Consider the following 24937-nt stretch of genomic DNA (forward strand, 5'->3'; position numbering starts at 1 on the left):
GCACAGTGTCCATGTAATCCTGCCTAAGCGACAGTAATGTATGTGTTTTCATATATCTGATTTATTTCAGCGAGTCTGCCTGGGAATTCTGAACTACTTCAGATCTGTTGAGTGAACCTTAACAATCAGCACCTCAGGCCTCACAGTCCGTGCTGGTAATCTAGTCTCCCATGCTGAAGATACCTGTTGGGTTAATGCTGTCAAAGGAGGCATTGGTGTTTCTGGTGGTCTTGGCTGTCACCAGTATGTTCATTATACACCAGCTGACTTCAAGGTGATGCATTTGGTGACTCTATAAAAAAGCTATCCAAAACATAGATTGAAATGGAATATGTAATGCATTCCTTTTTTATTTTTTAATCTTTTTATCTTTCCATTGCAAAGTTTGTTGTGATAGGATAAATTGATGAGCTATCTGAATTGCATTATCTTCCTCCTATGACTCTTTAACTGAAAATTTTAGGGTCTACTATTTTGTGACCTATTATGACCTAAAACTGGGAGACATATGCAGTTGGTCTAGGAGTATGGTTTCTATATAGGATGCAGTATTTGCTTCTAGAGTGGAAACCCTGAGATCCCAGACCTTAATTTTAATATATGTTTAACTCAGAGACACTGAGGGCATGTCTACACTAGAAAATTATTTCAAAATAATTAAATTCTAAATAACTCCCACAAAAACTATTTTGAAATAAGCTTATTCCCCAGAGAAAGCAGGAGAACATATTTTGAAATAACCAGCCCATTATTTCAAAATTATTGGCTTGGTAGTCCGGGCGCTCTGCTTATTATTTCGAAATAAGACCAGAGCTGAGAAGAGAGAGTGAAGTCTGCTCTACAGCTTAGCTAAGAGCCAATTAGTTTTTTAGCTCATGAAGTAGAGGCTTCTGGCTTTAGGTCCTGAGATGGCCAGTTCAGTCCCACCTGCCTGTGACCCAGGACTGTTGGCTTTACACACGGAAAAGCTGTTTTAAGTAACTTCTAGTGGTTCCTAAAATGTATTTAATTACAAGGCTTTGGTTTTTTAAAAAAGTCTTCCTCTAAAGTCTGTATAGGTGGAATACAATAACTATCATATTTGGCTTTAAAGATAGAGGTATTTAAAAAATTACAGTAAGATTTTTAAGTATTGAAATAATTGTAACATTTTCTCCCTCTGTAAAATATGTGAAATACACAGAACACTGTTAAAGATAAATCATATTATAATAATGTGTTTGTTCTATAAAGCCTGTTCAAATGCCCTTCAAATGTTGCTTCTGGCTTTACTACAATAATACAGCCATACCAAATTCCTGTCCAGTATCATATCATGCTCTTGTGTGTTCCCTGGACATATACTGCATTCTCTCTCTTTCTGAAACGTTGGCTCCTTTTTTTCTGCATAAATATCTCACAGTACCAGTTGGATGAGCTACTTCACAGCAAGGTTATTATGAGTTCACTTACATAAGGCTTCTTTATTTCCTTTTCTTTCTCCCCCAAAATGTGGAAGATGGTGTAAGAAATGCCCCCAACCACATTTTTCCCAGCACTCTGTGATCTGGAAAGTGACTGCTAAACACTGCTTCTGTGTATGGAAGGGTGTGGGTAGAGGGTTGGGTTTTAGGATGAGGTGATGGGAGCGAAAGCATAATTATGAGTGAATGTGAAATAATTGAGTGTGCTTTCCTAGGATAATTCAAAGGTGGTAGTGATGTATAAGTTTAGACTTCTGCTAACGTCAAGGTAAATATAATTTACTAAATTAACAACAGTTCAACTGGTAATGCAATTGGTAGAACATTCCCTAGTGTTTCCTTGACAACGGAATTTGATTTGTGAATACTCTGTAAAGACTGTCTCTGAGGATGTTATAACAATAATACAGCTGCTTTGCTGGTAGACTAAACTAGAGGCCCTCAAGCCAGCTCTGCCTTATTAACTGATTATGATGTAACTTGCAAGCTGGTGGTGCCAAGTTTTATGCTTCTCACTCGTCTAGTGTGTCCAAGTGTGTATTATGACTATCATTTTGATATTAAGACAGTGTCCAGTATATAGTTAATATACCACACTGCTGTGAAGAAAACCCAGATTTAAGGCCATTATTACACATTCCAACCTCAGGCTGGTTGGGACTGGATGCATCAGGGGCATGACACTGTTTCCAGATGCAAGGGCATTCAGGAAATATGTTGAGTGGAACTAAAAATCCGTCTTAGCTGCATCCCTCCTCCTTCAGTTCTAGGAGTTGGCTTTGCACAGCATTTTCTCACTGGAGGCTGCTATAGAATCATAGAATACTAGGACTGGAAGGCTGTGTCCAGACTCAGGGTTTTTTTTGAAAAAAGTAGCCTTTTTTCGAAAAAACTTCACCTGCGTCTAGACTGCAGCCGCGTTCTTTCGAAATTAAATCGAAAGAACGCGGCTTTTCTTTCGACGGCAGTAAACCTCATTGCACGAGGAAGAACGCCTTCTTTCGAAAGTTCCTCTTTCGAAAGAAGGCGTTCTTGAATGTAAATAGGGCTTCTTCGAAAGAGAGCATCCAGACTCACTGGGTGCTTTCTTTCGAAAAAGCAAGCCGCTTTTTCGAAAGTTCCGCGTGCAGTCTAGACGCTCTCTTTCGAAAGAGGCTTGCAGTCCAGACATAGCCGAAGGGACCTTGAGAGGTCATCGAATCCAGTCCCCTGCCCTCATGGCAGCACCAAATACTGTCTAGACCATCCCTAATAGACATTTATCTAACCTATTCTTAAATATCTCCAGAGATGGAGATTCTACAACCTCCCTGGGCAATTTATTCCAGTGTTTGACTACCCTGACTGTTAGGAACTTTTTCCTAATGTCCAAGCTAAACCTCCCTTGCTGCAGTTTAAGCCCATTGCTTCTTGTTCTATCCTCAGAGGCCAAGATGAATAAGTTTTCTCTCTCCTCCTTATGACCCCCTTTTAGATACCTGAAAACTGCTATCATGTTCCCCCCAATCTTCTGTTTTCTAAACTAAACAAACCCAATTCTTTCAACCTTCCCTCATAGGTCATATTCTCTAGACCTTTAATCATTCTTGTTGCTCTTCTCTGGAGCCTCTCCAATTTATCCACGTCTTTCTTGAAATGCGGTGCCCAGAATTGGACACAATACTCCAACTGAGGCCTAACTAGTGCAGAGTAGAGCGGAAGAATGACTTCTTGTGTCTTGCTCACAACACACCTGTTAATGCGTCCCAGAATCATGTTTGCTATAACCCCTAGATCCCTTTCTGCCGTACTCCTTCCCAGACAGTCACTTCCCATTCTGTATGTGTGAAACTGATTGTTCCTTCCTAAGTGGAGCATTTTGCATTTGTCTTCATTAAACTTCATCCTGTTTACCTCAGACCATTTCTCCAATTTGTCCAGATCATTTTGAATTATGACCCTATCCTCCAGAGCAGTCGCAACCCCTCCCAGCTTGGTATCATTTGCAAACTTAAGAAGTGTATTTTCTATGCCAGTATCTAAATCGTTGATGAAGATATTGAACAGAGCAGGTCCCAAAACAGACCCCTGCGGAACCCCACTTGTTATACCTTTCCAGCAGGATTGTGAACCATTAATAACTACTTTCTAAGTACGGTTATCCAGACAGTTATGCACCTACCTTATAGTAGCCCCATCTAAATTGTATTTGCCTAGTTTATTGATAAGAATATCATGTGAGACCGTATCAAACCCCTTACTAAAGTCTATAAGCAAGAAGGTAGATGGTGTCGAGTATAGTGACAGAGTTAAATGTAATGATGCACTGAGGAGGAAGATATGTGAAGGGAGTTAACATTTCCTTTGTAATCCTCGGCTATCTGGGCCTTGTGATCTTAGTGCCAATGAGCAGCTACAGGAGAAAATTACAGGTACAAATAATGGTGGGCACCAATAACCACCTAGACACACAGATCCCTAATCTGGAGGCACAGATGTACAGCTGGATTTCTAAAAGTCTTATTTGTACCTACAAACAATTGTGGACATCAATTTGAAGGCCTGGTTGAGGCATCTTTAAAATGTGTTCCAAAACCATAAACTTTCCAGGAATGCTCTCTAGATTCCGAGTGGGCTGGAAAGGGGATGATTCTCCATTTTTTGGCGGTTTCCCTTATATTTTGCTGTATGTTGTGGTGACCACTTTTAGACTGAGGTCTAGTGGAGAAACAAATAGCAAAGACCAGTTGGAAATTGAAGGGGGTAGGTGTGAATAAGCAAAATTTCAGGATCTTTCTTCATCTGATACAGGAATTGACTTATAACTTCTGCCTTGTCTTGTGCTTCCCACCGTGATGCTTGCTTAGTTACCTATGTAAATAAAACTGAATTTAATTCTGCTAAAAGGGTTTTTAAACTTTAGCAGATCCCCTACACTGTGAGTTCTGAGAGCACCAAAGCTTAATACGTCAGAAATGTAAAGAACGAAGAGAACAAACTTTTATCAGTAGGAAGAAAAGAATGTTAACAAGCCAATCTAATATGACATTCAAATTAAACATTGGTTTTGGTGGGCATTTACTGGCTGGTGAGAGGCGAATACTTCTATAGTCAGCACAGATCTCTGCAGTTAACATTTCTATTACTCCTAAGAGCCTTGGAGAATAGATTGCTTTATCTGATGTGATGAGGTTTCCATAATTAAATTTAATGCCTTGCTCAGGGCAGCTGTTCTGCTTTGCCTATCTCTCTTTCTAATGGGGTTTTGGAAAGCATCCAATTGTGAGAGGTAAACTTGTTTGATTACTGATTTCCCAGGGTCAAGAGTAGAATATTAGGAAAACCAAAGAGGGGAGGAGGGCTGGCAGTATTAATATATTACACTATACTATTGGACAGTGCAAATTAGGATGGTGTATTAGAAAAAACAAGACTTTGCATATACATGAAGAATAAGGATCTTGTAAAAAGGCATTAAATACAGTAACTCCTATCAGAGGTTCCCTTTGTGGCTGTTGCACCCCCTGTCAAGGCATTGCATTGCAGATGCTCTTTGCCACGGTTTACAAAGTGTGGATGCATGTAAACCCCTCAATAATTACCAATTCAGTATCTGGTAGTCTGAACCTTTTAAACAAACAAATGTAAACACAGGTGTTTGGTTGCAGCACTTTAAGACCAGGACCCAACAAGGCTCTGTGATTCTGGATTTACTCTCCTGTCTCCCAGAATCACCCAGCACTCTAAGAAGCAGACAAGCTTTCTTAACTGGCCTGCTGGATCCTTCTTGGTTCTTCCTAACTTCTGGCCCTTCTAGGCCACTGGAGAACTGGATCTTCCTGTCGCCTGGCCCAAGCAGGTTTTCTTAAGCAGAGGTGTCAGGACTCCAACAGGAACCAAAAGAACCTGACAGACCCTTCCCCTCCTGGATTTAAAAATCAATTTTAAAAAGGCATGCTAAGGGTTTGTCTACACTGTGAAATTAACTGTCATACCATACTCCCCATGTGAATATGCTTTTTCTAGAAGAAGAATGCTATTTTCTGGCTTAGTTTATACTGCTTTGAAAGCCATCACCACTCCTGTTAATTGCAATGTGAAGCTTGTGCCAGGGATGTTACTGAACAATGTGGAATTCTGGCATAGCGACAAAGAGAATCTGAACCAGCTCTTTTAAAGATGCTACTGATTTTAGAGGAATAAGAGCTATAGGTAAATGTTCAACTATCCCATTGGTCCAGTACCTGTAAAGAAATGTTGTCCAATACAGCACAAACATGGCAGTCAATATGCCACTATGAACACTTATTTGAGAGTCCTAATTAAGGTAGCCCTTGTCTGATTCACTTCATGTTTGGTAGGAAACATCCTAATCCTAAAAAATCCTTGGGCTAACCTACCAGCTTTGAGGCCCATATGATTTGTGTGTGTGTGCGGGTGTGTGTGTGCATGAATGGATGTGGATTAGGGACGTGAGGACACAATCAGGCTAACAATGGAAGCTCATTTCCGACTCCTATCAATTCATAATAAAATAGCTGTTTTAAGGCAGAAGCCCAGAAATATGTGATATCTTTTCTTGTAAATTGTTATTTCTGGCTGTATTTTATTGCCATTTGATAACCTTGCAGACTGTCTCCTTCAGACTCAGGCTTGATCTTAGATATATTGATGTGCATCATGACATGTCTTGTAATACTGACTGGCTGCATCACAGCGTCTCTTGGGGTTTGCCATTGCACAGATCCACAGTGGACAGTTCATGGAGTTTTCAGAGGTGGAAAACCATGATGACTTTTACACCAGTCAAGATGGATACATTCACACACAGGACCAGCAAGGGGCTTACATCATGTACGATGTAGCTTTGAAGGACCTGAAGGACCTTGAAAATCAGCTGCTGCTCATGGCAAGCCAGTACATTGAACAAGATAAAAGTAAGATCAAATGTTGATAGCTCAAAAGCAGAGAGTCAAACTATGCTTTTTTTGAAGTCTGACTATGGGCGATATGCAGAGCCATTTTCCAACTGACCATCTGGAGCCTTTCCTACTTATGCTATGTAGGATTCTATATCACATCCATCACCGTGGTATCTGAGAACTTGGAATGATTGTCACTTACTGCTGATGCCACTCCAAGGCTCTGATTGCCCACGAGATACACCTGGGACTTCACTATCTTAATGAAGGAAGAAAGATTATTAAAGTGGCCTGAGAGTAGGGTGAAAATAAACAACTATAGGTGACAGGGAAGGGCTAGAGAAGGGAAAAAGTTATTTGTTTCTAAACTCCTGTTGCTCCTTAAAGTGCTGCTCAAAAGGCAGCTCTGGATGTTATGCATCTCCAGCCACCTGGTCACTGTTGTTAAAACTAAATTGCCAAATATTTTACATTGCAGATTTTGTTTTTCACCATAGGAAATAAATTGAAAGTGACTGGGTTACAAATTGCTGCTGGATAAATCAACTGGACTTGTGGGGAACTGGAAGTAGGAAGAAGGAGAGGGAAAAAATCAAGGAAATTGAGAGAAAATATTAGAAAACCACGAGTAAAGAGCCACACATATAATAGGGTACTACCAAATTGGGAAATCTAATCTCCACCTGTAAAATCTTGCCTTTTGTGTGCTTTTACCCTATACTATACAGATTTCATGGGGGGGACCAGCATTTCTCACACTGGGGGAAGGGTCCTAACCCAGAAAGGGATTAAAAGGGAGGTTACAAGGTTATTTGGGGAAGGGTTCATGGTATTTCCACCCTTATGTCTGCTCTGCCTTCAAAGCTGGGTGACCAGAAAGCAGTGACCGCTGAGTGAGGGCCCAGCTCTACAAGTATCAGTACAAAAGGAAGGATGGCAACCATACTGTGCAAACCTTACATCTGCTCTGCAGCAGATGGTGGCTCTGGCTTCAGAACTGGGCTCTGGGCCAGGACCTGCCACTCTCCAACTACCCAGCTGTGAAGGCAGCAGTATGCTACTCCTCTAATAACTTTGCAACTTCCCCCCACCCACAACCAATTCCTTTTCAGACCAAGACCCCATGACAGATTTAAATAGCTAAAATCATGACATTTATTAAAATAATGAAATTTTAAAAATCCTATCACTGTGAAATTGACCAAAATGGATAGTGAATTTGGTAGGGCTCTACATGTGTGTGTGTGTGTGTGTGTGTGTGTGTGTGTACAAAATTGTAGAAGAAAAGGTTTCTAGTGGTACAAGAGGAATTATTTTTATTGTGGAAGGATGTATTATATAATCTTCCAACAATTTTATTTAAAATTGTTACCCACCCATGTACACGGGTCTTTTAAAAATTAGTTACCTTTATTTTGAATAGCAATAAGCCTGGCAAGCTTTAATAGGCTGATGTATCTATATCTTTCTTCAGGCATAAGCCAAGCACTATTGTAGGGGGAGGAGTGGCCAGGAAAAATCTTTCCTTATGGGCAGTTTATTTCATAACTGCCACTGCAGGGTTTTCTTAACCTTCCTCTGACAAATTAGCACATGTACTTTTCAACCTCTTTGAGCTTCTCCTGCTTTATTCTCCCCCTGGTCATCCCTCTTTTTCCTTTATGCCAAGCAACATTTGTTTGAATGTATGTGTGCAATGGATTACACACATTTGAATACAATTTCCCACACACTTGTTTTTGCATTTTAAACTGCAGAGAGGTCTCCCAAACTAGTGGAATTTTAAATCTGTTGTCTGGCTTTCTATTCCCTGGTAAAGGTAAACCAGTGTCTGTCTTTTTGTAATATACATAGTGACCATACGTTTCAGAAAAAGGGGTACATGTAAATTACTCTAAAAACCTAGCTTGGCCTGCTTCTGTTTTCTGTCAGCTGTACAGAAAATGGTGTAGTGTCATCTCTTGTGTAAGTCCTATTGGACACTTGTAGGAGCTGCTGGCCAGTTGAAATGCTCAGATTGACACTAGACTAAAAAAGACACAAAGCCAGCAGTTTAAAAAATGTTTGGTCAATACTAATCTTCAAAAGTATCTGTAAGTAAATCTTTCAATACATAGTTTCAACAATCTCATTCTATAACTTGGTGATGCACATCAGAGGATGTAGAAGACTGTCCTGTGTATAGAGCACTATCCAAGGACTTCCCAGAAGTGTTGTCATGAATCCCAGGAATTAGGGATTGTGTGTGTGTGTGTGTGTGTGTGTGTGTGTGTGTGCAAGCAGAAATCAAGTACAATAGTAGCCATACCTCAGGAAGAGCGGTGTGTGTGTGTGTATTTAAACAGAGATCTTAAAACAAAGGTGTCTCTCATTAAAAATATCAACATCTACCATACTGTTCACTTTCCTTTTTAGGCCATGTAACATCCAGTGATGACAACCTCTTAGCATGGGCGCACACATCTGTGGATCGATTTGCGGTGCTGCTTGACCTTTGGACTTGTGAAGCTGCTCTCTTGGAGAATAAACGTCAGGTACATCTCCACCCAATGAGGAAACGCTGAAAACTATTAATGCAGATCAGTTAATCTCCAGTTCATGATTTCATTTTTTATTAATCTTCCAATATGGAAGATTCATGTAGTTGGCACAACCTACTACTGTTAGTTATATTAACATATGCAATAGAAATGATTTTCAGTGTTGCTAAATGAATGTTCATGTGTTGCATGTGTCACATCACAACAGCAGAGAGGGCTTAGGGGAGCTTCTGAATGCCACGTAAGGAGAGTTTAGTAAATAAAAACTTCCTTTCACTAAAAATGGATTATTTTTATATAATACACCCCCTCTCCATTTGGGGTTGTGCTAGAAAGGGTAGGTATAGCGATATCCAATTGTTTATCTCAGCAAGTCTCTGTTAATCATACTACCCCTTAATTATATTTGCACTTCTTAAATTAGTTGATACAGGGAGTTTTCAAAACATTCAAAGTATGAGTGACAGTCCTTGCCACATAAGAATATATGGTGTCTGAAACTGGCACAGGCATGGAGCCTAGCAGGGGCATAATACTAGTTGACCCATATCAAGGAATTAAGATAGTCTACTGATTAAGACCCTAACCTTGCACTTGCAAGACATAGGTGCAATTCCATGGTCTGCCACAGATTTCCTGTGTGACCTTGAGCAAGTTGTTGTAACCTCTCTACTTGAGTTTCCTATTGATACACACAGGAGTGTCATGTCCTATTGATATCTCACAGGGGTGTCATGAAAAGTACGTTAAAGATTCTGGAGCTCTTAAGAGGAGTTTAATTTCATATAGATAAAATGGTCATGCCTCAAGTCGTAAACTAGCCATAAATTGCCTGGAAACTGGAAAAAACTTCTTCTGTTGGCACATTGTTGTAGAAATAGCATGAACTGAAGCATCTGGTGTTGGCTTTTGTCAGAAATGGGAAACCAAACTCGATAGATTTCTGGACTGATCTGGCTTGCCCCTGTGTTGTACTTAAAATCTCTCCATTGCCAGCAAAAAATGAGTATTCAGCAAGTAAAAAGGAAAACATGACTGTGTTGTGTGGACTTCACTTTTGAATATCCCTGCAGCTTCTAGACTGCTACTTTGAGGCTTATCAGCATGTCCTGGATACAGAGGAAAGATTTGCTTTGGTCTAAGCAATAACTGACATCATGTACAAACAGCCATGATTTGATCTCAGCCTCAAGTATTTTGTGAATACTTACAATGAGGAATGCATCTGCCTAAAGCTTCAGCTGCAGCTGGTGAGAGATATAGTCAACCAACATGTAGGTAGAGTTTGTTCACAATATATTCTATGAGAGAATAGATGGGGGAAACTGATCCTTGAACTGATAACCGATTCACGTAGAACTCCATTGTATGGTGTATAGGTTTGCACTGCTTCCATTTAAGTTGGGTTTTAACTTCTCAGCAGTAGTCTAACAACAAAATTGGATGGGTGTTCCATAAATTAAATAGCTGCAAGTCAACAGCAGAAAGCTGAGGCTTGCATTTAATTCACAAAGTGAATATTAGAAAGATTGCAGAGCTCTATTTAACTTATACTCTTTAAAGACTTCATCCATTGAAACTGGAGATGAAAAGAAGAAAAACTGAGCAAATGTGGAAATGTAAAAATTAAATTAAATTCTATGGTCACGCTCAAGTTCACAGTTAAGTGGGAAAGTGAAAACTCGTGTGTGAGTGCCCAGAGTTGCGTCTTTCCACCACTGAAGAAAAATTAAACAAAAACCACTAGGGAGCTGTGCCCCCCCGGTTGCTATGCTCACCAACCCTCTCTCACCCAGGCAGGGCTGGGGGCTGAGGCCGCCCCAGCTCTTCCCCCTGGCAACCGGAGAGGGCCTGGCCACGGCTCTTTCTAATCCCTCCTTCCCCAGCTCCCTCTCACCCTTCATCCCCCAACGGTCTGCCTCTCCTCACCCTCCCCAGCTCTTTCTCCCCCCCTCGGCCCACCCCAGCTCTTTCTCCCCTCCAGCCTGACACAGCCCCTGGCCCTTTCTCATTCCTCCTCCCCCCCAGCTCTTTCTCACCCCTTCTTCTCCTGGCAAGCCCACCCCGGCAATTTCTCACTCCCCCCAGCCGCCGGGGAGGACCCAGGGCCGAGGTCGCTCTGGACGCCCCCCTGCCAGGCAGGGCCAGGCCAGAGCACACCAGCCTCAGCTCTCCCCCCGATGTAGGGTGTGTGTGAAGGGGGCTGGGAAGGGGGAAGAAACACCAGAGTGGGGGAGGCCTCATGATTCCCGCGTCGCCTAGAGGAGGGAGGGGGAAAGACCACATGGCTCCCAGGTTCCACCCCTTCCAGAGCACCGGGGTGGGGCAGAGGAGAGGCTGCATGACTCCTGGGGCCACACATTTCATGGCTTTCACTACCCCCTTGGAGTACCAGGCGGGAGAAGAGAGGAGAGGCTGCGTGGCTTTTGGCTTCCACTCCCCAGCCTGAGTACAAGGGAGGGAGGCTGGGGCAATGCGCCACCCTAGCCTCACACTTACTTGGACGGCAATGTGTGGGGATGCGCGCACGCACGCGCGCGCACACACACACACACACACATACACACACACACCCTACCTCTACCTGCATATGGTCTGGAGGGGCTGCAGCCAGTAGGGCTGCAGGTGAAGAGGCTGGTCAGTAGGGAAGCCTGCAGCAGAGTTGCTAGCGTGGTGAGAGGCCGCTTCCGGTGGGAGTTAGGGTCATGATGACGCAGAGGGACGTATGACTTCACGCTGTCATCCCATGAAAAAGTTTATTTATATGTAGAGAGAGACAGACTGACTGACTGACTTTTGTTTTTAAATGCTCTTCAGTATTTGGCAGATAATTGTGAAGAGTGTCAAAGACTTGCCAAGAGATTAAAGTACAAATGAGCTCTGGGATCTTTTCTGAGTTCTGTCACATACTTTCCACATAGCTTTGCACAAGTCACTTCATTCCTCTGTGCCTCAGCTTCCAAGTCTGTAAAGTGGCAGTTTGGAAACTTAATTAATGAACGTTTGTAAAGTGCTTTGTGATCCCCAAACAAAAGGCCCTATGTAAGAGCTTGCTATAGTTAGTATCAATGTTAATAAAAAAATGTATGAGCCATCATCATTTAGGGCCCACACTCAGCCCTAATATAACTCAATTGACAACTAAATACAATATTTCAGTAAAGAGAATTTGTGTTTTGCCTCAAACATTGATAGATATGTTTTGAGCTTTGTTTTTAATGTCACTTCTATCGTGCTTTGATTACTGATTTCTAGATAGATGCCCAAGAGGAATATGTCCAAAAGATTTGGGGAAAAAATAAGAAAGGCAGTACCAGTGAATTTGGACTTCCCCATAACATAATTGCTAAGCAACTTATCTCTCTGAACAACAATTGGTGAGTAATTTAATAAAGCCAGTCTTGTTGGAAGTAAGTTTTATGTTCTAGTGATTGTAATTGATTTTTGTCTTCAGATAATGAATCTTGCTGTCTAAGGTGCTAGATACCAAATTGTAAATGTCTGAGGAAGGGCTATATAATGAAGATTAATGTGGCAGCAGTTTTACTATTTCATATACTTTGTGGTTTGCCAGTGAGACACTATGCAAGAAAAGTATTTTTTTTCTGATAGTGGATTTAATTCATTCACTTTGCATTGTATTGGGAAATTAATATTCCCTGTTAAAAGGGGCATGCTATTACTAATGTCAAAAGTCCACTTTCAAGGTCATTATTTGTTGTTTTTGTCCCAATATATTATCTTTCACTAGAGGGTGATGGTGTCATCAAGGGCTGGTTTCAATAATTAGGTGTTCATCTTAACATTATAAAAGAGAACTGGTTCGAGCACACACCCAGAAACCTGGGAAAACTAATCACAACCCAAGGTGCCTGTTGCAGACACTCTTCCTGCTCGTAACCACTAAATCTGTGTGTAATGAAGGAACCTTCCTAAGGGAGAAGGAACACAGTATTAATTGGGGAAAATACAACAATGATTTCAAAGTATTCAAACTATAAGTAAATGTCTGCCCTACAGCCTCCTTTTTTGAGGCATAAGGGATCTTGCACAAAAGGGGATTTTTGCGTGAAATGACCCCGTCTACACTGCTTGTTTTTGTGCAAAAACCTCTTCCGAAAAAAGCATTGGCAGAGGCTATGCAAATGACAGCACGACAAATGCTAAAGAGCGCTTCATTTGCATTGTCTCTGCCGACAAAAGGCTGCCGTGTATACGTAGCCTGAGGCTGCAGCCAAGGAAGAAAAGACTGGGATGTCTTCCCTGGTTGCAGTTCCACAAACCTGCCTGTGGCTAGTGTAGCAATGGGGAGGAGGGGTGGTGCTAAAGCCTCGATGCTGAGACTTTCCTTGGGGGGGGCGAGGGGGAAGCTGTTGGCAGGGCAGCAGAAGGAGAGGTACCATACAGCCCTGTTGGCTCTCAGCACCCCGCTCCCTTTGGAAAGCCCTAGCATCTGAGCTGCAGTGCCACTCCTGGCTGCTACTGTACCCACAGCCTCCCTACCCACCCTACAGCATCAGGACTCCAGCAGGGGCTCCCTTACTGGGCAGGGTTGCAGGCAGTCCAGCTCCTTATATCCTCTGCAGTCCCTAGGCACAGGCAGGTTTGTGGGTCTACAGCCAGAGAAGTCATGTCCCAGCACTTACTTCCTTGGCTGCAGCCCCAGAAACTGTCCTGAATCATGCGATTTCTCAATAAGTGGCAGGTTGTGGCTGATATCTAAATCTGTTATCATTGAAGTCAATGGGACAGGATGGGTTCCCTGCATAATCTTGCCATTAATTGGAAATTATTAATAGAAAGATTGCTATTAAGCAGCATCCAGTGGACCAGTACAAAAGATTGTCCTGCCAATTGCTTATAAAACATAAGATTTTTCTTTTGATGGTGATCATGTTCTTCAATAAATTCACCAGTTTAGTGAATTTCACTTCTTTTTAAAGCCCTAGTTTGAAGAACATTTACTTGCTGGAGTTTCACCCTTCCCTTGGCCTGGCATCTTTAATCCCGAAAGCTCTGGAGTACGTCTTCCAGGAGTTCTATAGCTTCTGTAGACCAAAAACACCCAGTGAAGCAACTAGTATAGAAAAACAAGTACTTCAGCTAGCAGTGGATGAATGGCTGACCATGGAAAAGCCTGACTCTTCATACAGCTCTCAAATTCAAAAAGATGTAGGTTCAATTTGTACTTTCTATGTAAGTGAGAATTGTGGTAACTTGTAAATCCACTTGAGTAAGCATTGTAAAGATGGAAAGAGCTTGTCGTTGCTATAATATTTGTTCTTTGTTTAGTGGTTAAGGTTTCAGTTTTATAATTTTTTTAGTATTTAATTATTTGACTGGCATTTATACATTGGTTAAAGTCCATTTTGTCTCTTTCTGTATGCAAGAGATCCCAACTTCCAGGCACAGTGATAAGAAAAGTGGCTTATTCTGATCTCACACTAATGAAGCACAATAAATCAAGTAGGCTGTGTCTACACTGGCAAGTTATTCCGGAAAATCAGCCGCTTTTCTGGAAAAACTTGCCAGCTATCTACACTGGCCACTTGAATTTCCGGAAAAGCACTGACGATCTAATGTAAAATCATCAGTGCTTTTCCGGAAAAACTATGCTGCTCCCGTTCGGGCAAAAGTCTTTTTCCAGAAAACTGTTCCGGAAAAGGGCCAGTGTAGACAGCACAGTAGTGTTTTCCGCAAAAAAGCCCCAATCGCGAAAATGACGATCGGGGCTTTTTTGCGGAAAAGCGCGTCTAGATTGGCCACGGACGCTTTTCCAGAAAAAGTGCTTTTCCGGAAAAGCGTCCTGCCAATCTAGATGCGCTTTTCCGAAAATGCTTTTAACGGAAAACTTTTCCGTTAAAAGCATTTCCGGAAAATCATGCCAGTGTAGACGTAGCCGCACTGTATAATCAGGTGAAAACAATTACGCAAATATAAAACTGTTCTGAGATTAGAATTGGGGCCTATACTCTCTTTGTTTGCATATAATTGAATAGTTATTAGTAATAAAAGGTTAGACGTATGTATAAATATTGCTATAAGTGGAACTGGTAACACTGCTTCCTATTTAGATTGCCCAAACACTTCCCATTTATAAGTCCCTATTTTTAGTTGCCCATAACTTCACCAAACTTTAATAATTTCAGACTGAATTTTTGGGAAAATTTTAGACTAATTTTCAAAAACCAGACTAGAGCAGTGGTGGGCAATAAGATGGAGATAGTTTTCCAGGGTTAGACACTTTAATTTACCTGTGCCTCTGCAAATATGGCAGCTTGAAGCTTCCGTTGGCTACAGATCACCATTCCCAGCCAGTTGGAGCTGCAGGAAGAAACGCAGATGGGGCACTGCCTCCTGCAGCTCCCAAGGGCTAACCCTAGCGAACCACAGCCGGCCCTGGGGCTGGTTATTGTCTACCTCTGGACTAGATGGAAATATTTTGATTTGCTCAGAGATTTGAAATTTGACAGAGGAGCAGCCTTTGCGTCAGGCCTATTAGTCATTGCTGTGAAATATTATAGCTCACACATGCTCATTAAAGGTTTCTTTTAATAATAATTTTAGCAGTTTCTGTCTTCACTTTATATGACTCTGGTTGTGAAGGGAGGACGGGGCCCAGGCACCTGAAGGGAGAGCAAGGAGATTGAGAGCACAGGAGAGCCAATGATCCCACCCTGCTTGGCTCAGGCAGCATGGAGGAGGAAGCTGCCTGATTTGAATGCATGGGAGATGAGCCTCACGTGGTGTAGTAGGGAAAATAGATTGGGAGAAGGAGTCCGTGAATACATGTGGAAACTGGAAATGGAGTATTACAGGGAGAAGAGCGGGAAACTGAGATGGAACATCTGCATGAGAGGAAGCCTGGAACAGGGGGAGGAGGAAGAATAGAGACTGGCTGGACAAGGATCTGGGGGTGGGTGGGGACTGGGAGAAAAGGATACTGGAACAGGGGGTTGGGAGAGTCTGCTAAGGTCCCTGCCAGTAGTAACTTCAAGGTAGCGGTACCAGGCACTGCCACAGGCAGAAGCACTTTAGCTGAGACAGGTGTGGCCCCGGAAGGTTTCTAGGTTCTTGAGGGTGAGGTCATAGGAGACTGGAAGGGGATTGGGTACAATTCTGTGAGGGGGAGGGCTGCCATGTAAGGTGGGGTTCCAACCCCAAAAACAGTGCAGTGAGGTTCTGCACGTGCCAAAAGATGGCAAAGCTGGGGAGCGCTGGGTGGGGGAAGCAGGGCAGGCCCTGACCCCCCCAACTTCCCCGTTGTCAGCTAGAGTGCCAGAGCAGGGCAACCACATGAATCCACTCTCCAGCGGAAGCTCGAGGGCTGAACACAAAAGATCTGCCAGGCTCGACATGGCCTGCAGGCCAGAGTTTGCCCACCTCTGCTCTGCTTGGTCTTTGGAGACAACTGCACAAAGGAGTCAGACAGACTACAACTATAGGGGGAGAACACCCAAAGCTGGGACATTCGAGGTGCATTTACACAGCAGGGCTTAACTTGAAATAAACTATGCAAATTGAGCTACGTCAATAGCGTAGCTTGTTTCAAAATTGGGAATGTCTACACAGCACTTATTTCGAAATAGAGCACACTTCCTCCGACTTCCCTTACTTTTCATACAGTGCGGGTTACAGGAGTCGGAGTAAGAAGACCTCCAGCTTGACAGTATTTCAACATTATTTTGAAATAACTGCCTGCTGGGTAGACATGGTTTAAGTTATTTCGAAATAACACTAGCTGTGTAGCTAATAATCTTGAAATAATGTTGCTGTGTAGATGTACCCTTAGAGAACTTCCTACTGCTTTAACTGGATTTCTCTGCTCTATGCTAAATGGCTGTTTGGTCTAACCCTGCTAGCGCTCCTCTCCCATAGACTCTTCACCTCGACTTCCTTCTAACCTAACTCTCTTACCTTCTTTGCCTTTCTCTTCTCTTCCCATTTAGGTTATTCCCTCCCGTGTAAATCTACTTCCCTCCACATATGAAATCAACAAAAAAATCATGGTATTAATATCCTGTGTGCCACCATCCAGTTTGCCACTCTATATGTGTTATATCCCTTCTCCCACCAAGTAGCTGTTGTATCTATTTTATAAGCACTTCAAGACAGGGACCATCTGTTCTGCTTTTATGTAGTGCCTATGCAATGAAGCACCATTCTTGGTGTTGTCCCTTAGGCATTCCTATAACAAATGTGGTTAATAATGATCTCCCTTTTCTTTTTTTCCTTGCAGTTATTTGCAAGCACGCTGATGGAAGACCCACTCCTTATACGGGATATTGCTATGTTAGCACTAGAGTCAGGAAAAAATGAAGAAAAGAAGCAAGGCAGAGAAAAACAAGCCTTTATTCTGGAGACCTTCTCGAGGCTCCTGGAACTCATCACGCTCTGCCATCGACTGATCGAGACAGCCATGGAGAGTGCACAGTTGGCTAGGTTAGCACAGATCACATGTGATAGCACCTCTTGTTCTCCAACCGGTATATGGAAGAGTTGTATATGCTGCATTTACAAATGTTCATGTTTTTAATAAACTGAGGTATAACTTAAAGCTGATAAAAAACACATGAAAAGTAGGAGGGGGGGTTAGGGTCCTTCATCTAATGAAAATGGAGGTCTTTCTATCTTACTGGAGTAGGGTAACCAGGGGGAAATAAATTAATCATTAACCAAGTCCAAGTGGCGATAGATACAGCTTTTTCTGTGATAACGGTTTTAAGACCATTTACCTTTTTAAAAAATAAAATGACATGCCAAAGATAGGTTAAGAAGCCTGGTGTCTTATACTTTATTCATTTACTTCAACAATCAGCAGGCAAATATAGTGCTGTTTGAACCACACAGGTCTGAAATAGATCTGGAAAAGTCTGGGTTTATTCCAATGTGAAAAATGTTGACATTTCTTCACAAAACAAAAAATTAAAAAAACAGTTTGTAAAGCAGGTGCTTTGCACAAAATATGTGGATTTTTTCCCCATTAAACACATTTTCTGTCAACATTTTTTGACGTAAAATTTTCCAAAGAACCCTAATCTGAAATCTGGAATTTTCTCTGTTAAAAATATCTGCAAAAAATAAGCAGTCTTTGAAACGGCAATTATATAAATCCGTAAAATCCCAGCAGTGAATTGTCATTAATGTAGGAATAGAAGGAAGCTTTGTAAAAAGCTCTGCAGGGAAAATAAGGGCTTCCTCAAGATGCATACATAAATCGATTTTAAAATATAATTTGTTTCAGATAAATTATGCTGTGTAATAAACTGAGCAGCAGTATAAACAGAAGTAGTTTATTGAATGTGACATTTTAGGGGCTAATTTTGTACCTTGTTGTAACAGGAGTATCACAGTTCATTAAGCCACCTTCCATGAAAGACACTGGGATTTGAATTTTGGATTGAAAATTTAAAAAGGCAAATAAACTTTTTATTCAGCTTTACAGAGTAAAATGAAGTGATTGAAACTAAATTAGTTGATTCTCTAGTGTGTACCGGGGCTGTAATGAAACTTTTCAGAATTGCCAGCACCATCACTGTTACTTGTCTGCTCCTTTCATGTTGAAAACTGATTTATATCTGAAAATACATATAATGTCTGCACTATTCCACCTAGCTCATTTGTCTTGTCTTTTTGCTTTGTTCCTTAGTAAGGTCCGTATATGGTATGTGTGTCGAGACAATGTGATTATAAGGCATGTAGTTGTAGGGAATGTGGAGGCAGGTTAGATTCAATCTCAGTTTTGTTCTTCTGTTTCCTTTATTGCCATATTAATCTTTGCCGTCTCAATTTCTGCCTCCCGCTCCCTTTTTTGTTCTCTTGGTATATTTTTTCTTTGCCACTGTTTTCCTTTGTAACACACACATATACAAGCAAATACATTTTTGTGTATTTATGAATTGCTCACTTGGCTACAGGGTGAACTAAGGAGCAACTCATTCTGCAAGCTGAATCTGTAGCATAACAACGGCCGTACTGGGTCAGACCAAAGGTCCATCTAGTCCAGTAGCCTGTCTACCGACAGTGGCCAGCACCAGGTGCCCCAGAGAGGGTGGACCGAAGACAATGATCAAGTGATTTGTCTCCTGCCATCCTTCTCCAGCCTCTGACAAACAGAGGCCAGGGACACCATTTCTATTCCTTGGCTAATAGCCTTTTATAGACCTAACCTCCATGAAACTATCTAGCTTCTCTTTAAACTCTGTTATAGTCCTAGCCTTCACAGCCTCCTCTGGCAAGGAGTTCCACAGGTTGACTATACTCTGTGTGGAGAACTTTCTTTTATTGGTTTTAAACCTGCTACCCATTAACTTCATTTGGTGTCCTCTAATTCTTCTATTATGGGAACTAATACATAACTTTATTCGCCCTCTCTACACCATATATATATATATATCTATCTTATCCCCCCTCAGTATCCTCTTTTCTAAACTGAAAAGTCCCAGTCGTTTTAACCTCTCTTCATTTGGGACCCGTTCCAAACCCCTGATCATTTTAGTTGCTCTTTTCTGAACCCTTTGCAAGGCCAAAATATCTTTTTGAGATGAGGAGACCACGTCTGTACACAGTATTCAAGGTGTCGGCATACCATAGTTTTATACAGGGGAAGTAAGATATTCCGTGTCTTATTTTCTATCCCTTTCTTAATAATTCCTAGCATCCTATTTGCCTTTTTGACCGCCGCTGCACACTGTGTGGAAGTTTTCAGAGAACTATCCACGATAACTCCAAGATCTCTTTCCTGATTAGTCATAGCCAAATTAGCCCCCATCATACTGTATGTATAGTTGGGGTTATTTTTCCTGATGTGCATTACTTTACACTTATCCACATTAAATTTCATTTGCCATTTTGTTGCCCAATCACTCAGTTTGGTGAGATCTTTTTGGAGTCCCTCACAGTCTGCTTCTGTCTTGACTATCCTAAACAGTTTGGTATCATCCGCAAACTTTACCACCTCACTGCTTACCCCTTTCTCCAGATCATTTATGAATAAGTTGAACAGAATTGGTCCCAGGACTGACCCTTGGGGGACACTACTAGTTACCCTTCTCCATTCTGAAAATTTACCATTTATTCCTACCGTTTGTTTTCTGTCTCTTAACCAGTTCTCAATCCATGAAAGGACCTTCCCTCTTATCCCATGGGAATGTAATTTACACAAGAGCCTTTGGTGAGGGACCTTGTCAAAGCATAAATGTGCCAAGCCCTTTTTTTTTACCTGAATTCTTTTATTCTACACTTCCTACATAGTGTTGATTGATGTGTTTGGTGCTTTTTAATGTTCCCAGATGTGACACCCTTTCTGCCTGTCCTTTTCTTTCTTCTTTTATTTCATTTTTTTTCTAATCCCACAGAGACAGGGAGAGTTAGGACATCTGGGCCCTATATGTGGCTTTGCCACTTATTCACTAAGGCTATGTCTATGCTAGACTAGCTATGCCACTGTAGGGTCTGTAATGTATAACATAGCCTAATTAGCTCATCTGTGACTTGGCTTAGCTATTTATAAAATAGGCATAACACTTGTCTTCCTCAGAGACCTACTGTTATGACAAAAGGAAGTGTAGTTATCTTATTTCTCTGCCACCCTGTATCCAAACATCCAACCTTCTGATGGTCATATGGGATCATCTTTTTCCTTGTCTCCTACTATATTGTTATAATGTGTTTAATTGGGCTGAACTAAGGATTTCTGCAACACAACTTCCACACATTTTCTGTTTGAATGGTAAAAATGCTTGTTCAGGGTCTGATAATCTCCTGTCTTAACTACTATAATTTCCTCCATTGCCCATACCTCTTCTGAAGCACTATCCTCCAGTTCATTCAAAACATGGCTGACAAAATTCTCTTCTTTGTATGTCAGGCTGACTGTTTTACACTCCTCTTTGAATCTCTCACAAACTTTCTCTCAAACATTGCTTAAAACATTGCACTTTTTGTCCTTTATTTTGTGTATTGTAAGTGACAATCAGATGGTCAGGGCTAATCAAATAATGAATATTAGTGGCACAATGAGCAGTATTTGTTCTGGTGTAATTGGTGCCATGCCAGCTGCAAGTAGCATTACAATTTACAGAGAAGTATCATACTGTAGCAAGTCAGTAGGATACCTGCTGCCCTAATGCTGAAGCAGCGGCTTCATGGTTCTTTTCAGACTGCCTGTCCTGGAGGGAGCCCTGTTGGGTTGTATACAGCAGTCTCCATTGTGTCCCAAGGCACTAAGTCGTGTTGCAGTGTTCTGACCATTCATTGGTCCATCCCAAGTTAACCCCCGCCCTGCTCACTTCCTATCGGGCCGTGGCTCCTTTTTTCTGGATCATGGTCTCAGTCATTCTAGTATCTGCTTCATTTGCTGGGGGACAACATCCTTTTCTTCAGGGCCTCTAGTGGGCTTTTGTCCCCAAGGGGTGGAGGTGGGGAGTATGGATCACTGTCCATAGAATGACATTTCTAAGGCTGTATTCACTCTGCCTAGAGCTCCTGGTATAGCCTGTAACTCCTTCCCCCATCTCACTAGGCTGATAGTGCCCTTTTTAAACTGATCCATTATATAGAGCAGGGCCTCCTTGGCCTAGTACTGCTGGATGCCTTGCTCTGATTTAGAATGGGACTTCTAAGCTTCTTCATACATACTAAACATGTATACAAAAGATAGTGGATTTCTAGGTCTGTATTATTTACGGAAGTACAAAGCATTTAAAAAAAATGAAACAACTGTATCTAATAGTCCTATTTTTTGTTTCAGGATGTACAAGGCAGATGGGTTTTGATGAGTTCCATTTATACTTGAGGCCAGTGCACTTTGAATTTGCATCTCACAAGGAGAAAGCAGACCAATCCCCACCAATATTCATTATAGCTCTCCTGGAAGATGACAGTAGTGTGAACAGGTAAACTAGACCTTTGTCCTATTTCACAAGACATAGTGTCATTAAATACCTTTCCAGACAGATCATAACCAAGCATATTCATCAGTCTAATAAGCCCCATCATAAGTGAAAGGCGTACTCACATTATTCACACAGGAAACTTGAAATGTTGTGTAATTTGATTCCTTAGCCATAAGTAACGTCTTCTGTATTTCTACTGTAAAGATGTGCAGTAATAAAAGGGGGCACCACGTTTGTGTGGAACCCTAAGTCATTTTGGACATAAAATGGATGAGCTCTCTCAAAATGAGGGATATTTTGAGAGTTGGGATCAAGGGAGAAAGAGAGTGGTTCCCAGACTTCTACAAATAGTGAAATGAGACCCTAAAAAACAATTATTGGTTAGTCCATAAATGTGAATGTAAAGTTGTTGGATTACAGAAATCATTCTCCAACGTTTGTCCTATTCTATATGAAACAACTTCAAATCTTAGCCTATGATTGCAACCGGATAAATCCCTGCATGAAGAAGAGACTTCTTGTGTCTTTTCCTTTCTTTCTTTATGCAACCATGCATGTTTCAGGTCTGGAAAATATTGCAGTTGTTTTGATCTCACCATTACAAAGCTAATACATAAAACAAAATTTTTTTTAAATCAAGGACTTTTTGATGGGATGGAATTATAGTAGGACAATCCATTTTTCTTTCCATAGTCAGCAATGATATTTTTATCAGTGGCTCTCAGTCATTAGTATTTGTGCCCAAGCTTCAGGTTTTCCTCCCCATCTGAATGATATACAATTAACTGGGAGGTGAGAAGTGATTTATTCTCTAATCCACACTGGAGACTGGACTGCTCCAAACATATAGTTGCAAGCATCTGAATCTCAAGGATAGAATGTGCAAACTTGAATTCTGGGCAGTGGCAGGCACTGTCTGTTAAGACTGATGTCATAGTCTGGTTCTCAAAATGTTAGGAACTAATATTTTAAATGATGCTTGATTTAAGTGGACAAGTAGATTTTTCACTTGGTAACCCAACTCCTAAAGCCAAATGGGGAAGAATTCATGGTTCTCTGTGTGGTCACAGATTTCACAGAATCCTATTTCTCTCTCAAATGTTTCTGAAATATTTAGTAATACCCTAATCTTAATTTTGTTTAAAGGAATGTTTTCATTCATTAAAGAAGAATTACATGTGGGAAGAAAGCAGAAATCACAGAACACATCAGCATTACCTTTCTTTCCTTCAGTTTGGTTTCTTCAATGCATTCTCTGTGTTTCCAATTATTATGATTTTTTTCTTGCAGATATATTCCGTCTACTTTATTGTTAAGCATCCAAGAGATTGACAATAATCAAATTGGAAAATTTACCTTTAATACAAGAGATGGCTTTATTCAGGTAAATAGTTTATTTTATTTCCAATGGAAACCAAAATCATACAATGCACATGATTATTTTAACAAGTATGTTACAATAGTATTTAAAGGCCTCAACTAACTGGGGCTTCATTGTGTTAGGCAGTGTACATTTCTCTTACCATGTTTTATTATTTTGTATTTCTGCATGTAACAGTGTAATTTTGTTCACGTTTCCGAACTATCACTTGATAATATCAAGCAAAGCCTTTGTATAATAACTGCAGGCCCAATCTAAATATATTTACTGAGACAGAATTCTCTTGAAGTCAGTGGGAATTTTTCCAAAGTTGTGTGGTCTGCTAAGTAAAAAATAAACAAATCAGAAAATTATGTTACGTTGTGGTGGGGTGTGCAGTGTGCTATGTTTTATGTTATGTTAAGTTCAATGCAGAAAAGGGTTTCTTTTCCCCAAGGAGAAAAGAAAGTGAATCTCTCATTTCCTACATTATTTCCAAGTAACAGATTCTGTGATTTTTTTTGCACCCTTGCATTAAAACAATGGGTACTGTTAAAAAAGTAGGAACAAAATTATATGTTGCAAAGTGTCATGCCATAGAACTTTCCCAGTCCTTCAGAACTTCTTTCCACAATTTCCCCAGACATGGCCCATGCTCTTTACCAAGATGATATATAATTAAAATTCCATCTCAAATACCAAAACAAAAACAATCAATATCCTAGTCACACTTTATATGAACCTATGGCATCCCTCTGTATCATATCCTGTTGTATAGAATTTCAAGTGAAGTGACTTCAGCCTTTAGCCACAGTTAAATAAGTATGAATCAATAGCAGAATGATTAATGCTACTTCCGGAGATTAATTAAGGCAAGAAAAAATTAGCGTGATCTCTGTGACCTGTGTTTACATTTAGGGGAAATTGCCAATAATTTTTGTGTTTTCATCCTTTAGTTGTTGTCCCCGTCTGCACTGGAGAACATGCAAATCACCCTTGCCTGTCAAGTCACTCAAAAAAAATGCTCTTATTGTTGCTGTTCAGCAAGCCTTATTTTGTCATATGATCAACCTACACAAACAATGGACATAAAGGTCAGCAGCTTTTCATTTCCCTAACCCCACTGTTAGGAGCTAATGTCATGTGCAAGCGCTGATAGTGATCAGTTAGCTAACAGTTTACAATACAAAAGGACTCTAGCAATTCTTTTCAAATATGTTACCTGTGATTCATTTAATGCACATTAGTTGATCCGGTGACCAAGAATGGGCTGGAAAAATACAGTAAAGAGCACGAGGAATTAAATGTGCAGGAATCACTGGAGGAAATCCTATGGCCTGTGCTGTGCAGGAAGTTGCTCCAGTTGATCTTAGTGCTCTCTTCTGGTCTTGACATCTGTGATCTTTTAGGAAGGGGATATTTCCATCATGTAACAGTACCATCAACTCATATCTCCTCTCTGTCATCTTGCCTTCTACAAATAGATGTACAGTTGTGATATTATCTTGAATGAGAAAATAACTCAAATTGTCAAAGAATGAACAAACTATCCCAGAGTCACATGGTTGTCATTGCTTTCCATCCTCTTGCCTGACAATGTTTTAATTCTGCATTTAAAGTACAGTATTCAGTAGCTGATTTACCATCATCTCCTGAACTGTTGCTGCATGCTATTACACAACTGTTGTGTTTTACCCTTACAGAGATGCATTTCACTGATGGGTTAAGTGACCCCTGTAGATAATTTTTTTTAAGATACACAGAAATCCTTCAGAAT

At 41.0% G+C, this 24937-nt stretch overlaps 2 protein-coding genes and 1 pseudogene across 2 annotated transcripts in view; 2 read left to right on the forward strand and 1 right to left on the reverse strand.

Moving 5' to 3' along the window:
- Positions 1 to 8898, forward strand: part of LOC112545819 (putative uncharacterized protein C6orf183) — a 24663-nt gene extending 15765 nt beyond the window's left edge. The window contains exons 5-7 of the mRNA XM_075923119.1: positions 71 to 274; positions 6187 to 6379; positions 8780 to 8898. The gene's annotated coding sequence lies outside the window, so the exon portion shown is untranslated. The remainder of the gene's footprint in view (positions 1 to 70; positions 275 to 6186; positions 6380 to 8779) is intronic.
- LOC102458688 (uncharacterized) overlaps positions 1 to 24252 on the forward strand; it is a 25195-nt pseudogene extending 943 nt beyond the window's left edge.
- Positions 23251 to 24937, reverse strand: part of LOC102458918 (uncharacterized) — an 81814-nt gene continuing 80127 nt past the window's right edge. Inside the window, exon 5 of the mRNA XM_075923118.1 lies at positions 23251 to 24634. Within this exon, the coding sequence (XP_075779233.1) occupies positions 24390 to 24634 (245 nt within the window). The 3' untranslated portion in view covers positions 23251 to 24389. The remainder of the gene's footprint in view (positions 24635 to 24937) is intronic.

Source organism: Pelodiscus sinensis, chromosome 3, assembly GCF_049634645.1.
Source record: "Pelodiscus sinensis isolate JC-2024 chromosome 3, ASM4963464v1, whole genome shotgun sequence".
NCBI classification, from domain to species: domain Eukaryota; kingdom Metazoa; phylum Chordata; order Testudines; family Trionychidae; genus Pelodiscus; species Pelodiscus sinensis.